General features: G+C 36.9%; 1 protein-coding gene across 13 annotated transcripts in view; it reads left to right on the top strand.

The window, feature by feature from the left end:
* spri (sprint) overlaps positions 1-15359 on the top strand; it is a 1202745-nt gene extending 1187386 nt beyond the window's left edge. For 12 of the 13 annotated variants that reach the window (XM_067781444.1, XM_067781448.1, XM_067781447.1 and 9 more), the window contains 2 exons: positions 10176-11002; positions 11915-15359. In XM_067781444.1, coding sequence (XP_067637545.1) covers positions 10176-11002; positions 11915-12235 — 1148 coding nt within the window. In that variant the 3' untranslated portion in view covers positions 12236-15359. Of the gene's footprint in view, positions 1-5657; positions 8144-10175; positions 11003-11914 lie in introns of those variants that run through there. The other variant, XM_067781457.1, reaches the window with a different exon arrangement.
* The last annotated feature ends 2177 nt before the right edge of the window (positions 15360-17536 follow it).

Below are 17536 nucleotides of genomic sequence, written 5' to 3'. Positions count from 1 at the left end.
TCTCAGTATACATCGAGTAAATGCCAAAAAAATAACGAGTGACGGCTCTTATTGTATTTATCCTCTTTGGTCAAGTCTGTTTGATTACCTTGTCGATATTGCCGCGTCTGTCTTTTCCTGCCGAAAGAGTGGCAAAGAATAGTGATGTATAACTTCATTGTAAAGGTTTACAACTAAGATATGTTTGCTTAATCCGCTTTCTAACACTATGCCGTTTGACACTGACCGAAGTATCAAAACAGTGTGGAACGTGGTGGAACGTGCGTTTGACACTGAACGAAGTGTCAAAATTGGCGGGGCTACTGCCATCGGTATCGACGAAGAGATGCAATAATTAGCGAAAAAAGGTGCTGAATTTCAGATAGGGTTGCTGTGATGGTAAATTTTGTCAGAAACATTTAACATGAAATATATAGTGCATTATATGGGACCTATCAAAAATTTTACAGAAATCGTAGAATAAGGTATCCAAAGGCGCGTAGTTATATCAACATTAAGAATCCAAACACGGAAGTCAAGTCGAAAAACAGTACTACAGCTACTACACATCCTACTACAGTTTCTACACTATTTTGCACCAGAGTAGTACAACGCTGCCGAATAGCCTACACAATATATGAGATAGAACAAGCATTTTGGTCAGGTGAGCACAGCTATGAACGAACAACTGGTACATATCTTACTTGTTAACCTTTACAACGTATAACTCAATTGCCTCTCAATTTTTGGTGTCATTTTGAGAACAGGTAAACAGATTGAAACGCACCGCATGGCTCGCGAAAATCGGGCTAGTATCAGAAGGTGGTAGTGCCGGAGCGCAAAGGATTTCCTCTTTAGTTACACTATTTTAAGCCTTTGGGGTACTATGCAGCCTGTCACAGGAGGTCCGGCAATAATTGTACTTCTAAATTGGCAATACTCGCACATGGGCGGGTTATCTATTATAAATTCTATAGTAGAAGATATTTGAATGTATACCAGCCTTTGGTTGAGTTGAAAAAAAATTTCATTTCTACAAACTCAAGGTAGCATCTTCGCTGCTAAGCCGTACATTGAACTCTCACATATGTATAGCAGGGTCAAGCTCTTGGCCAAACGCTCTATAAAAATCGTGCCGAATTTCGAGTCGAAGGACTAATTTGAATGGCTGAAAAAATTTAGCTCATAATCGATTCCAGTATCTTTGTTCGTTAGGTGTATATATCTTCCGAACAGGTAGGCAGTTTATGTGTCTATCGTCTTGTATGTAAAAATTCGCACTTACAACAGCTCAAAGTCTAAGGCGATTGTACCCGGAATTACAAACGCGACTCAGCTGTAACAAATTCGCAAGGACTGCGTTGACCCGTGATCGTTGTGTGATCACAAAAGGACTTTTTTGACATGTACTTAAGCAGGTAGTTCACCTAATGATGATGTGAAGAACGCGTGGCGTGCTTGAAAGAAAAATAGAATAGCACAACAATGCATAACAAATTGATATTGTATTTTATGGGCGTGGTTTTGAGAAGTATGACTAACGTAGTTAAGATTTTAATATCATCTTGTGCATGTACATTAGGGTGGTCAAAAAACAGATTAGGTATTTCGTATAAGAACATGTTAGTGGCAATTAAGTTCCGGGAATTTCGATATATTTTACAAACCTGGAACACTTCTTCTTTCGCCATTATCTGTGTAATTAAGAGGGAAGATCTTCCTTTTAGTTTGAGTTCAAAGCTTATGTTTGTGTTTTATGTGCATTTTTTGCAAGTTACTTTTTTAGTGATGTAGTGATGATGTGTGGCGTACATTACAAGTAACGTGTTGTGACTAAATGAAATATGTCGAAAAACTCAAACGGATAGTCACTTGAGTATGACCCTGAGATGCGGATAGAAAGTCAACAGGGTGCGAATAAATGTGAGGAGCGAACAACGAAAGCAAGCATGTCAATGTCGCTATCTGCAAGCAATGTTGATTTTTTTCGATATCCATGACATGATTCATCGTGTAATTCTTCCCGCTGGCCAGAAAGTAACAGGAAAATTCTATGTCGACGTTTTGGAGAGGCTGCGGACACCTGTTTTTCGTGTGTCTCGCCAAGCATAGCTGGATCTTGCGTCACGACAATGCAACGGCCCTTTCCTTTCTTCCTCGTTCGTTGTGAGTATTTATCAAAAAAAAAGGCATCCCAACATTGCCTCAGCCACCCTATAGTCCCAATATTGCTACCTGCTACTTTTTTCTATTCCCCAAGATGAAGATGAACCCCAAGGGAACTCATCATGGCGGTGTAGGAGGTCCAAAATTCTACCAAGGGCGCTTCCAAACATGGAATAAACATTGAAATTATTGTGTAGAGTAAGTGGGAGACTATTTTGAAAGTCATTAGTAAAATGTATTATAAACATCATTTTCTTGTTTTTTATTGCCAAATTCTCTGAACTTAATTGCCACACTTAGGCTCCTCTTAATATTAAAATAAAAAGCTTAACTATTTATATGCTCATTTTATTCGTGTTCTGAACAAAATTTTCACTGCATCCAAAGTAAAATACAATAAGGTGTTTGCACCACCCTAATGTATGTATGTATTAATTTTCAAAAGTACAATAGGTCATCCGTCACAAATTTTGTGTGTCCCGTATGACGGAGTAAATCAAAACAAAATTACAAAACTTTACTTTGGCCCCTTTAATAGCCTATCTGCTAGGCAAAATATATACAAATATCTATATGTGTTTATGTATAACAATAGATTTGTAAATTTTGTATATAGAAAATAGTATAGTTGGGTAAGAAAATTGCTGATGCAATAGCAATAATATATTGAATCATATTTGCAATTTTCTAATACGCAATTTTTAAGATCCTTGCTTTGTTACGCTCTTAATGTAGGTAATTAGTTTAAAAATAATAATGTTTACTTATACACACCTAGGGTAAAGAGGCCTACAATTGAAGTAACGTTGTAAGAGGTAACATATTCTCAAATACAAACTAAAAATAAAACCATATTCGCTCAAAGCCGTGAGAACCAAGTACTTATGTATATAGCCTTATGTGTAAACGATTGCAGCAATACCCGAATGGTAACCGTAATCGTAACCATAACTGTAGCATCAACCGTAACTATAATCACAACCTTATCCACAAACTTGTGTTACCTCAACCGTAACCATACCCATAACTCTCAGCTCAATAGTGCCCGTCCAGTAATGGCCATTGCATGCGTTAGCGGATCCCTAAACGTAACCACAACTGATACCGTAACAGTACCTTTAACCACAAGAGTAACGGTAATTTCTTTTTGTTTTCCAAAACAAAAATGCAATGACGATCAATAAGCCCACCCCAGCAAAGGATATGTGGTAACTTCAATAACGACGATGAAAAAAAAAATTCAAACCTTGTTAAAAACCTCAGTTCCCGTGCTATTCAAGTTCCGTGGAGGAAATCTAAAGAATAAAATTAAGAGCTCCGCTTCTAAAAAAAATTTTGTTTGGACATATTCTCTTATGATTTTTGTTAATTGTTGTAAATTATTTGCTGGCTAGGAGATGCTTCGGCCGATGGATTGATAAAGAAAATACAAAAGTTTTAATTTTTTCCTGATATGCATTTCGGCGCTTTCGCGTCATCGTCAGGAAGGTTCACATTTATTTTAAAGCAGAAACATGAAAATACAAAATGAAATGTAAGAATACAACAAAATCAATGGACATTAAAATCTTCGGGTAAGAGCGAAAAAAAATTATTAGCACACCCTAATACATATTAGTATATTAATAAGTACGTCCACAATTCCTTGACTCATTCATCAAAGCGTACTTTGGCCTCACTTCCAGGTCATTGCTACTCATTTCCTTTTAACCTATTTAAAATATATTCGTATATTAATACATATGTACATATATTTGTGTAAGACGGCTGCCACCAAACGAAATCTTTGAAAAATATGATGATGACGATTTCGCAATACTTTCAAAGTGAATTTGTCATAAAGCACACTGTATTAGGGTTGTTCTTAATTTCTTTTTTAATTTAATTGGGAGGAGTAGCGTTTTAGCTGTCATTTTCTCTAAAAAAAATTTTGACTAATCGTTAAGTTCAAATCTTAAAGACCCCTTGATTTTTTAGTCGCACCAAGTCTGAGAAGCAGTGGATGCTATATTGCACTTTCAAACTCACCCGCTGTAAACGCGACCCCGAGAGACCTAAAGCATAAACCAATTAGCGTACGCCGATTCAGAGAGCAGGGCAATGGTATTTGCTTATGTAGTAACATCGACTGTGTTGGTGTAACTGCTATTGATATGAACGGAGAAATCATAGTGTAACCACATTTTTGGAACCGAATAATCGAGCAATTCACATAGAGGCTAAATTCTTTAACATCACATTCATCTCCGCCCATGCAGCGACAGAAAAGAAGGACAATGAGCTAAACGTCGCATTCTACAAGGATTAGGGAAACATATGTGAGCGCTGCTTTCGCCTTCGTGCTAAACGGCTTCAATTCCAATGAGAGCAAAGACGGGGTTTTAGTAACACAGTCGGAAAATCCAACCTCTACAACGAAACCTTCTCTAATACGATGCGGCTGATCGACTTCGCCTGTGCCCGAAAGATGGCACCAGGTTTAAGAAAAAAAAATATATGTAGCTACATGGTTGACCCCTGAACGAAATACACACAATCAGATCGACTGCTGCTATCCACCTGGAATAACGCCCGCGAATTCTACAGAGAAATTCGGCGTCAAAGGTAAGGTTTTAAGCCCGGGGCAAAGTCCTGTATTAAGGAAAAAGGTGGCCTGTTAACCGATGTCTATAGAGTACTTGTTATATTGTGTTGGGGAACTCTCAGGATACCAATAACGAGATTAAAAAACAGCGAAGCCGCTGGCGCTGATAGATGAGATTTAAGACATTTCACTGTTGACGGATACAAATCCGAGACTGTGAAGAATTTCGTCTAAGTATTTAGGAACCAGCATTAGCAGCAAAAACAATGTCAACTTAGAACTCAAACGGAGATTAACTCTTGCCAACAAGTGCTATTTTGGACAGAGTAAGTAATTGAAAAGTAGAGTCCAAGTTGCTCGTCATATCTGTCCTGATGTATGGCTCGGAATTATGGACGGTGTCGAGGGAAGATGAGATAGCTCTTGAAGTATTCGAGAGAATAGTTCTCCGGAAGATTTATGGTCCTGTCCGAGATACCGACTGCGATTATCGAAAAAGGTATATATAATAATGTGCAGAGAGAGGGGAGACCTCCACTCAGTTCGGGTGGATGAAGACCTGGCCTCCCTCGGTGCTCCCAATTGGCGTCACTTACCGCGAAACAGAGATAGCTGCCGTGACTTGTTACGATACGGCTAAAATCACTCAGGCGGTTAGGCGACAATTAATGATGATGATATTGACCAAATGCAAGGAAAGTGTTAAGGGCATGCCTAATGAAAACAAAAGCATATCAATTACAACTTCAAGAACATATGCCGACAAAAGTCTGAGATCATGTGAAGGCTGGTACGAATTATAGATTAAACTTTTCAAAGTATAAAACAGAAATTTAGAACAACTAAAGGAAATGCAAACAGCTGTGCTTAGTTGCAAATTCGGGCTGTGCAAATAAAGTGTATGCGGACGAAAGCAAAGCTGGATTTCACAATAATGAATCTGATATCTTGACCTCCGCGACATTGCTCAAGGAACTGTCAAATATTAAAACAAAATATAATTCATATCTAACTTTATTTACACATGACAACTGTACAAAAATTCTACCTAAAAGAAGTGCGAAAAAAGAAAGTCTTTTGGGATTTCCTGCGGCTGAACATTGAACACATCTGTGAGTCAGCCTTGGAATGTGAACGGAAGTACCTACCTGAATAGGAAGCGCGCTGCTGTGAGATCGGCAGCAACTAAAGAAGAGATAAGAACTTGCTGATATGCGCATATTTATATTTCCCTCTCTTTTTAATGCGTACACAAACTCTATGTAGCGTAAAGGCCGCGGCACAACGACATTTGTCATATAGATGCGTTTAATACAAGCTTATGCATTCAATAACATCGGCACAATCAACCAAAATGTTGCGTTTGTAAATATGAAGAAACTTCAGACTTGGCAATTGAAGTTTATTACTCCTTTCCCATACAAAATTTTGCGAAGCACTGTTGTAAACATTCTCCCTATACAACAAAAAATATTTGCTAGCATATTTTGTGTCGTATTCGATTGTAATATTGCAGTTTTTAATTGCGAAAAATGTTAAAAAATTTACCGACCAGTGGGAAATATAATTTCACTTGCAAAGTGTGCCAACACCCTTAGCCAAAGCAAATGTCAAATTCTTCTTCTTATGATTTGTTTGCAACAAAATTTGGGAGTTGGCTACTTTTCAATATCAGATGGCACCAGTGTCGCTCATTCTACCGTTCTCCATAAAAATGCGTGCAATCTACTCATAATGCATAAGCATGTTTTAAACTCATCTATATGAGAAACTGCTTATGTGTCGGAGCTATAAGTAAAAGTCATGCAGAATGCATTATCAGTACGCTGAAGAGAGTGATGAGTATACAAGAGCGCCACTACCTTTTCGCTCACACAGCTACAAGTGTCCAAGTGTCAAGTAAATGTACGAATATAAAATCTCGTGCCCAGAATATGACAAGAAATAGTTAGAATTTGAAATTTAACGCGAAAACAGTGTGAACGGAAAAAGTCGAACGAATTCGAGTCCTTTTCGATATAAGCTCAACACGCTTTTCGGCGCGAGTGTGCAAGACTAAGAAATAAATCTAGCTCTACGACAGTGGACTGTTTGAAACAATAGCTGTTCTTGAAAATAACAAAAATTATTAAGTTGCATATATCAGCAACAAAACAGATTTCATTACACACAGCTGAAGTCGTAAGTATAACAGCTTATCGTTGGCTCGATATCTCACCACAAACCTACTTGGTTCTGCAAAAGCGCTTATCGAACGCGTGTGTCGATGAGAAATTTTCGTTTTCGACAATTCGTTTTAGCTGGAAAGAATCGTTACAGTGTACATCATGTTTTGGTTCAAAAAATCGTCATCCGAAAATCGCGCGAACCGAAATAACAGAATACAAAATGAACAGCGTCATAAACGCATTAAGAAAACTGTAAAAACGGCAGAAGGCGTATATAGTGCCACCGCCGAAATACTTTCCAATAAGTCACTCAACTCGTTAAGTGGGAGACAAATTGAAATTGTCGACCCCGATGTCTTCTTTCACGATCCCGAGGAAGTACGTCAATATAAAGAGGAAGCACAGTTTTTGGAGATTATGTCCGATTGGGAAATCGTACAAAATCCGTCGAGTATGGATAATTTTTTCTCTGCTGATTTTGAGGATGAATTGCTTGGTCAAAATAAAACGCAGCAACAGCAAGCGCCAATTCATGCAAATATCTACAATGAAGACATAGTAGAAGACGAAGTTCTGCAGCTGCCTGCAGTGCAATCAACAAGCCTAACAAATAATAGCGCCAAAAAATCCAAACAAAGACGCGAGAAACGCAGTTGGTGCGATATTATTTTTAACGAGCAAATACAATTGGGTTTGGAGATACCGCACGATCTTGAGACGCAAACAAAAGCTCCACAACATCTCAAATGCAAACGTAGGAGAACTGAAATTAGAGAGACTCACTTCAATTCCAGCTCTACAATATCTTCATGCGTCGCCTCATTGGAAATAATCATTGCCGGAGATGAGCGTGTAACGCACGCGTCCCCCTCCGTCGAAACTCCACAATATAAGGATTCTGCCATTAACCGTGAACAACTTAAGACTGAAGCATTGGCTTGTTCTATAATGGGCGCCATTGGTAAATGTCCCGATCGTGATAGTTCTGCACATTCCTCAGAAGCTGATCTCATAGATCATTATGATGTTAAGAAATTTTTTCGTCTCGACGATTATGGAAACATATTGTTGAATGTTAATCATATAGAGGAGATAAAAGGTTTTGGTTTAAAAATGTCACAAAATAAGCGTCTGTATAGGCGTTATCGGAAATTATGTAAAGCCATCGATGATCATTACGATGAGAAATGCCGTTGTTTTGAAACACTCAAACGATTACTGCGGCGACTGTGGTATTTAATTTGTGGTGAGTTTTGGCGGTGTGTTTATTTTTTTTTTTGGATGCCCGCTTGAATTTTATTGTGCAGAGTTCCTACTAGATTGGCGCTGACCTTAATAGACGTGACGACTGAGGTCGACGCGGATTATCTAAGTCCTTCTGCTGCCTACGTGTTCCTTTGGCTGCCGAAAAGTTTGCTTTAACTTGTGACGTTGAAACGGGCTTTAGAGGTGAATTTTTAACCCCTGACCGTATATTGTGAATTCATTGTTGCCAATGAAGTATATGTGTAAGCTCAGTTGTTGTTGTTGTTGTAATTAACGTCCTCTCACGGGAGGCCGAGGAAACTTACAGTTTCAATAGGTTTGTACCGGAGATATAGGGGTGTTAGAGGCGTTGGTTTTATACAGTATCCAGATCAAAGTTGAGCTAGAGTGGTGCACGTATCCCTGGGGAAGTTTCTTTCCCCAATAGCGAGTCAAGGGTTGTTTTTAAAACTGGGATACAGGGGGCAATCCTTGGCATAGTAGTCACGGTTTTTTATGGATGTTTCTGAGGGCCTTGTCATGCTCGTTTTGTACATACGGCTGAACTTTTGAGTGCCGGATTTCGTCATTGTGCTTAAGGAGATGACTTCCTAAGTTTCTGCGAGGAGGCCCCTCTATCGGATGTCTGCTGGGAAAGTCATTTAGCCATGTCCATCTGTCTGTCTGTGAACATGCTAGCGAAATTGGACGACAGTCATGCCCACTTTTTATTAATATAAAATTTCAGTAAATAATTCAGCTGTAATAATCAGGTTTTATGCGTAGGTTGAAATACTTACCAATAATTTAAGCTTTCTAAAGTTTTCGAAAATGGGCGCGGCGCCGCCCACTTCCAAAATAAAATCTGTTTATCAAATATTATTGGTCAAAAATCTGATTAGCCTTGTCATAAAAGATGAGCGTGAAAAAATGAACGAAATAGTAAAAGGGTCACGCCCACTTTTATATTTTTTAAATTTATCTTTAGCGAATATAGTGGGCAATATCCTTGCGAAAAGCACGCATTGAAAAAAGTGCTATTTTACGTCTAAAGTGTAATTGCATATAACAAAAAAGTGGATAAATACAACAGATTTGGAAAGAGGCGTGACACCGCCTACTTTTTCGACGAAGCATTTTCTCACGTGTCGGAAGCCGTAACTCGAAGGGAAGTTGAAGTATCTTGACAAAGTCGGTATTCATATTTTTCTTATGAAATGGAGGAAATCAGAGAGCACCACGCCCACTTATATATGGAAGAGGTTTGAAGGGACCGTAGAAGAATATTAAAGACTGCTTTTTTGCGAAAAGTAACCTTAATCAATATCACTTTCCTTCTATATTTAAAAAAATTTTAAATGGGCGTGGCACCATCCTTTTCTTGATCAATAATTCTTCTGGAGCCATAAATGGAAGATGAATGAACCTATCGTCAAAAAACTCGATACACTTATTTCCCATATACACAGAATATTTCTAATGAAGGAAAGTCGATTGATAAATATGCCCACTTTTTATTATACTTAGTGTCAAGAAAACTGAAGGTAAATGAACTACACGATGGAAGCTGAGTATGTAATGTTCGGTTACCCTCGAACTTGGTGGCCTCCGTGGTGTGGTGGTGGCCTGCTGCGCCTGTGTTCAAGTCGCGGACAAAATACCATCAAAACTTTACAAAAGGAAGTTTTTCCATTTAGAAAAAAGTAGTTATAAGCGGTGTCGCTCCTCGGCAATCTTTTGGCAAATACTCCGAGTGTATTTCTGCCATGAAGCCTTCTCAGTTAAAGTATATTTGCCTTGCAGCTGCCTTTCGGAATCGGCATAAAACATGTAGGTTCCCTCCCGCTAATTTGCAGGAAAAGTTTAAAAGTAGCACAACGCAGATTGGAAGATAAGCTTGATTCAAATCTACTCGGAGGTAAATCGTTCCAAGTACTTACACCCGAACTTAGACACCCTTACTTGTTTTTTTATATTCCCTCTCAACGAAATCCCGTTTTAATCACACAATTTTCATTCTTCTCCATCCACAGATCACCCACGCAACAAGCTGAATGCTCATAACGGCGGTCCCGGTGATTTGGTACGCACCTGCACATTTCAACTTGCACACGATCCCAGCTCAACATTTGCGCGTAATATTGAAAATTTCATCTCGTGCACCAAGGAGTCACGTGAAGCAGCGCCACAAGTTGTTATGCGTAATATGCGCCAGTTTATGAATGGTATGAAAAACTATCTGGTCAAACACGGTGAAGGTAAATTTCATCAGGAAATCGAAGCAGAACGCTTACGACTAAAGGCAGATGAATTTCTTAATTTGGATGCCATACTCGAGACTGTGATGCATCAATTGGTGGTACTGCCGCTGCGTGAACATCTCTACGGCATGTTCGTTGACTATTATAAACGTTCCGAGGATATACAACTGCTAGCGCAAAATGTGAAATATGCATGTGGACGTAATGCAGCAGACTTTGGTGTACGTGCAACAGTTACACCGCCCTCACCAACGTCATTGCAAATAATTTCGGCATTGCTGCAACGATTACAGGAGGCCGAGTTGCCGTTGGACAAGTTGGATTTGTTTATGTGTGTAATTAAGACAATATTCGATGCGACAGGATGCCCACGCGGACAACAACTGGGTGCCGATGATTTTCTGCCTGTGTTAGTTTATGTGGTAGCCAAATGTGGTTTTGTGGGCGCAGAAATTGAAGCTGAATTTATGTGGGGCCTATTGCAACCAACGCTGCTGAGCGGAGAAGCGGGTTATTACTTGACGGCGCTTTGCAGTGCTGTACACGTATTGAAGAGCTTTATGGCTTCTGAAAATGAAAATGGTAGCAGCTCACTGGATGTAAGTATTCATTCCCGATTTAGGGCCATTTTCATCATCTCCAGTTAAGTTAAATTTTATCTGGAGGACTAGCTTCAGTTGACATTTTTAACAACAAAGAGTGACCAACCTACGGTTAAATCAATAATTGTGAATATGTTGCAGAACAAATTGAAAAAATCTATTGTGAATACACGAAAACTAGCCAAACATTTGACTTTTGTTTGTCCTTTCTTCCGCACTTAAGTGAGATGCGAAACTACAGTTAGTATGGAAAAAACTAATATTTCGATAACTTTTAGATAGGTGACGAACTGAAGATGGTGAAAACGGCTCTTAATTGTTAACTGCTTCATGGTATAGTACCGTTAGCATGACGTACGCAAAAAGCATTTTCTCTACAAAGTACACTAAGAAAATTAACCAATTTTTGTTCCGGTCATTATAAAAAAGTATTTTTCAAGTTAAATACTTCGGTAAAAGTCTATGTAGAACAGCTATGGACTGATGAGATGCGTCCAAAAATATCGTTATGGGTGGCAAAAGACGCGAAAACCCGAAAAATTACCCCGGACTACTCCATAGCTGGGGGTGTTTTAGCACTGAAAACATATTTGCGTTGGCGTCCGCGCTATATAATATTACCCTGGCCGGTCCAACTCCAATTTGGGATCAAAATTAAAACCACATAAAAACTTTCGACTTCAACTGCAAATATCTTCTGACAGAGTTAAAATTTTTGTTTCCGGCCTTCCTATTATTGTTGCAGCGCCGTTTGACATCCCTCACGATATTTTGGACGCGTGTTAGCAGTCAACCGCAGTTCAAGACCTTTACCAATAGTTGTATATTATAAAGCTTATTCCCACTATAATTTGAATAGAATAATCGCAAAAGGTTGTGACCGACATTTATTTATTTTTCTATTTACAGTGGCGCTCATCTTCACTACCCGCTTGCTCATCGGTTTTGCGCGTCATTATTCCGGACGAATGTAATGGTTCATTGCAAACACGTACGCTACCCGTACGCCCACATACCACAACACGTGAAGTATGTCGCACAATAGCCCATAAAGCACGTATCACCAATCCGCAAGATTATGCGCTTTTCAAACTCGTCGACGGCGAAGAAACGCTATTAAACGATACCGAGTGTCCGCAAGATGTGCGTTTAGCTTCAAAAGGCAAACATTGCATGTTAGCGTACAAGCGTATAGATGCGAAAATCGCTTGGCCTACATCTACTTATTAGGGTGCGTTTACACGGAAATTTGGAAATAATTTACATAGAAATATGCTGCAGGCAACTATGACAAAAGCGTAATTTTGCAAAAACTTCGTGATCTAACACGATTCATTATGCGTTTAAACGGAGCTAAGTAAAATTAAGTAAAAAAAATTTAACCAGCTCAAATGTGGCAAATCGCAATGGTACGAAAATCGATGGCCATAGGCCAACTTATTAGTATGTGTTAAGTACACTAGATAAGTTTTTAACGATAATTTTCTCATTTCACCATGTGCGGTGAACCAGTAATATAGTCCATATTTGAATACAAAGCAAAGAGAAACCAAGTTGATATTTCTTTAAAAAGCGAATTAATTTTAATTAAATTATTTCTAATTAAAATTTAAATCATCATACAACATTGCTCACTAACAATTCTCATTGTTTTTAAACATAAATATATTTACATATGTAAAATTTATTAAATTTACATTCTTAAATATTTCAAAAAGCATTTTATGTACTATATACAAGTTTACTAAACAGTATTGCAATAAGTTTATTTATCCATAAGAAAATAAGCAAATTTGCATAAATGCTTATATACATAAGTGTATTTATGTATTAAACAAGACTATTGATTAACAATAAATATGTAGGTATGTATGTATAAAAAATTAGGGAATTAAATGTGTACAATTAACGAATACTTCTGATTGCGTCTACAAATCAAAGTCATAAAAAACGAAAACACAAAATAAAATTATGAAAACATTATTTAAAAAAAATATGTTGCTTAACCGACATCTGTACATTTGCCAAATCAATTGTCTGTTCGACCTGTTAAAAACGACCAACAAATAACAATAGTCGAACAACTTATCGAGTCAGTGACCTTTTGCAAACAAATGGAGCCCCATGTGATTACCATAGTGTAAACTCGTCTTAAGGATTGAATGATTGGCGCTCTTAAAGCTCTAGACAAACTTACCATATCCATATAAAAAAGGCTGATCCAACTAACCTGGTGGTGCCGCCTTAACCATAACCATATCATAGCCAAATAATTGGTTTTTGGTTTTTTGCCATATTCATAACTTATAAATATTTCACGGCCGCCGTAGTGTGGCGGTAGCATACTCCGCCTACCCTACCGAGGGTCCTGGATTCACGCCCCTAGCAAAGCAACATCAAAATTTTAGGAACACGTTTTTTCAATTAGAAGATCGTTTTTCTAAGCGGGTTCGAACCTTGGCAGTTATTTGGCAAACACTCCGAGTGTATTTCTGCCGTGAAACTTCTCACTGAAAATCCACCTGCCTTGCATAAAACATGTAGGTCCCGCCAATTTGTAGGGAAAATTAAAATAAGCACGACGCAAATTAAAAAAGAAGCTTGGCCTAATATCTCATCGGAGGTTATTCACGCCTTATATTTTTTTTATTTTTTTTTTTTATATATATATTTCAGTTGATGAATTTATTACATTTTTAGATAATTTACTTTTTGTTTTTGTTAATAATTTTTTGCATTTCCTTCTTTTTTATGAAATTGTCACATTTTTTAGGTTCAAAGACACACCAAATTGGCAATTTATACTATTTGGGCAATTTATTACGCAATTTGTCATATAATAAATTGTAATAATAAATTGCCAATTTAAAAAAAATTGCGTAATAAATTGTTTCAAACTGCAAATGCAACATTGTAAAGTGTGTTTATTGAGTATATCTAAACGTCAGTTACGCATGGCTGAACTATATGGTTGGCTCATCTCATCAGCTGATTTTATGTCTTTCATTTCACTGGAGTAGGGATTTTCAAAAGAAGATGGCAAACTCAAAATGAAACCAAAACATTGAACACATTTTCTTACAACACACAAAAATTTCAAAGTTTTATGTTTTCATTCCATTTCATTCGCCTAATAATGTGCGTGTTTATTTTGACAGTCTGAACAAAGGTATGTTCTTGTTGTAGAGATGAGCCAACCAGCTATCAAATTACTATTGTGTAAGCTATATCGAGTTGTATGAACAGCACTCAATTCAAATCGAAATTTCCTCAATTTATTTTTCTGTTTGAACATAGTATTAAGGCACCAATAACCGATGCCGCTTATTTGAAATTTAATTGCTCATCAAGTTTAAGCAGGCATAGGGGTATTTATTCCGGGCCAACATAAAACACTTGACGGCGTTGCTTCGCCTGACAGATAAGTTCAATGTATAGTTGAACTCATGCCATGCTACAAAAGGTTGGCCGAATATGGAGCAAAGCAAAAAGTTGAGATATTGTTAGCTTACGGCTCTGTCAAAGCGTCAGACCATCGCAGCAGGACTTGTAAGTAAACCCAGCATGAGTGATGAAATCATTTGGCATTCCGTTATCAAGGCTGCTTTACGTGAACCTTCATAAAACAACAAAGCAAATATATACAGAAATACAGTCGAGTCCTATAAAAACTAAGTGGATTTGAAGTGTTAAGTTTTGTTTACAGGCGGCTGCAACTCAAAAACATGTGCTAGCAAACCATTGTATCATTGCGATGTCTTATTTCTAAAAATCTAAAATCCGTTACTATCCTGTAGCGAATCGCATTAGTTCCAATCTAGCGCAAAACTATCGATACATATACATAATTAGAATAAGGTGGTGCTTATTCTAATTATGTATATACCCTCGCAATGCTTTTAACTGACACTTTTAGTATTGTGTTGACTTACGAAAAGGCTCCTTCAAAGACCGTAAGCACGCGTTTTTAACTCTTTCAGTCGTAGGTGAAAGCATCACTTTTTGAAACAACCTCACCGTTAAGCAAGTGTTATGTGTTTTGTCGGCAACCATGTCAGGAAGATTAACAGAAACAAGTCTGATAAAAATATTATTGTGCTTTTACTTGCAACGTGGAAGCAAGCGCCTGAATCTTATTTTAATGAGAAAGCAAAGGTCAAATTGACAGTGTAACTCACACTCGTGGTCATAGGGACTAGTAAAGGTGATCAAGAAAAATAGAGCTAAGTTTTCAGAACGGGATAAAATTTAGTTCTATGGAAAACTCAAATTTTTAATAATTGAAAAATGCGAAATTGTAATTTAGATTACAAAAACCAAATAACATCTGAAACTCAAAAAAAAAAAAACAAAACCGTTGCAGCTAATTTAGTGCACGAAAATGTGTATATGTACTAATTAATATATAAGAGCTAACTCAACATTTACTGCATTGTGTGTATATGAAAGCGAATGTAATTGCCCTACAATTAAGTAAAAAACTAAAAAAAAACTATTCTAATTTTCATGACAAAAATTTTGTAAATAATTATAAATAACCATAAGATTTGTGTAAAGAATAATGTCTACGATAAATATATTTTACTTTGACCTGAAAAATATAATTTAATTTGTACTTTAATAAAAGTTTCATTTTGGTTTTCTTTCTTAGTTTGATAATTTTCTGTTTTTTTTTTTTTTTTAATTTGAATTGTTTGGTAAGTTTTAATTTAAATTAAAGAAAAGCTAAATTTTACTAAATATTCATATTGGTTTGGATTTTCGCATTACCCCAACTTCTTACCCGTTGTGTATTCATGCATAGGAATTCACAATGTTGTTAACTATCGATTTATCGAACTTGGACTTAATCAACCATAGTAGTACGTAGTACGAAGGTTTTCTTAATAAATATTCATTTATTATTTACTTCATAAGAGTTAAACCTTTTAGACGGGTTCGGCTGTTATTCATATATGTATATGTACATACTATGTGTATTAGAAAACTGCTAGAAACGTTATACAGACGCTAAAAAAAATATAATGGTCTTAAACACGGCATGAAAATGTCACATACATAGGTGAAAACAATATCTACATGTACCTCAAAGCGCTGTCTCCATCGTAATTCATTATCATATAACTAATACAGCCTCCAATCACTTACCAATACGTCGGATTCCCTGGATGCAATTCCACACAAAATTGTTAAATCGAATCTCAACTGAGAGCGAATTGCATCCGAATTTTATCAAAACCTGCAAAAAAACACAAATAATAGCATTGAGATAAAAGCTAAAAAAGGAAATGGTTAATAAAATAATAACGGCAGTAAAAGCATTGTCTACAAGCAAAGATAATGAGGAGATTGTTGTATTATCTTCACAACTAATTAAGTACCTCCAAAGAAGCAGTAACAGCAATTTTAGCATAAATTTTGAACCACCGGTGCACTCCTCGAGCTTCAAACAGCTTTGGAAAATATTCGGCGTTCACCTACATATACTATGTGTGACAAAGATTCGGTAAAGCAAGCAGTCAATGAGTTTTAAGGGCCTGACAAAGTCAATAACCATATTTTTACTTAACGAGCCGGACCCGTACTCAACAAATATAAAAGTCTCATATCAAATATCAACAGAAATCGTTTATTTTTAATAAAATATAGCTAAACAAAAGCACTACGACTAATAATACCCAAAGCTCGCTAATTGCGCGAATCCCCATCTTTACAATCAATACTTTGCTTATAGATTTGGATTCGAAATAAGAGCGAGAAAGGGGCCTGTACATAAAAACAGCAATTAGAAATAATATATAAGATCATATCTTTTGCGTCAGTAATGGTGATTTAACCTAAAACAATGACAAATTCATGAAAAGGCAGAAAATGCAAAAAATTAAAAATTCCACAAATAATAAGTCCTTAGTCAAAACATATCCAAAACAAAAAACTAATAAATTCACCAACTCAAATATTTAAATGTTATGGATATGGCGAAAAATCCAGAAAATGGTTGGCTATGGTATAGTTATGGCTAGAGCGTTGAGTATATCATCATTGATCAATTAGATATGGATAATGGATATGGCAAGCTCATGCGTGAATTTATGCTCAAGCATTCTCCATGTAAACACATACATATGTAAATAAATAACTAAATAGAAGGCGCGATAACCTCCGAAGAGAGACAGAGCTTCTCTTCTAATTTGCATCCTGTCCCTCTAATTGTTCCTACAAATAGGCGGGACGGCAGCTACGTGTTTTACAGCTACTCCGAATGGAATCTGCAAAGCAGATGAGTTTTCAGTGAGAAGCTTTTTCATGGCAGAAATACACTCGGAGTGTTTGCCAAGTATTCTCTATGTAAAATACAAGGCGCAAGATTTTAGGCCGAGCTTCTCTTCTAATTTATGTTGTGCTCCTTTAATTTTTCCTACAAATTGGAACAAACTATGAGTTTTTGAAACGTTTTAATTCGCAAAATTATTCAAGAATCAACTATCTAAAAAAATGTATTCAGGAATAATTTATTCGTAAACAAATTAA

Source organism: Eurosta solidaginis, chromosome 4, assembly GCF_040869045.1.
Source record: "Eurosta solidaginis isolate ZX-2024a chromosome 4, ASM4086904v1, whole genome shotgun sequence".
NCBI lineage: Eukaryota > Metazoa > Arthropoda > Insecta > Diptera > Tephritidae > Eurosta > Eurosta solidaginis.
This window is presented reverse-complemented; position numbering and strand designations above follow the sequence as displayed.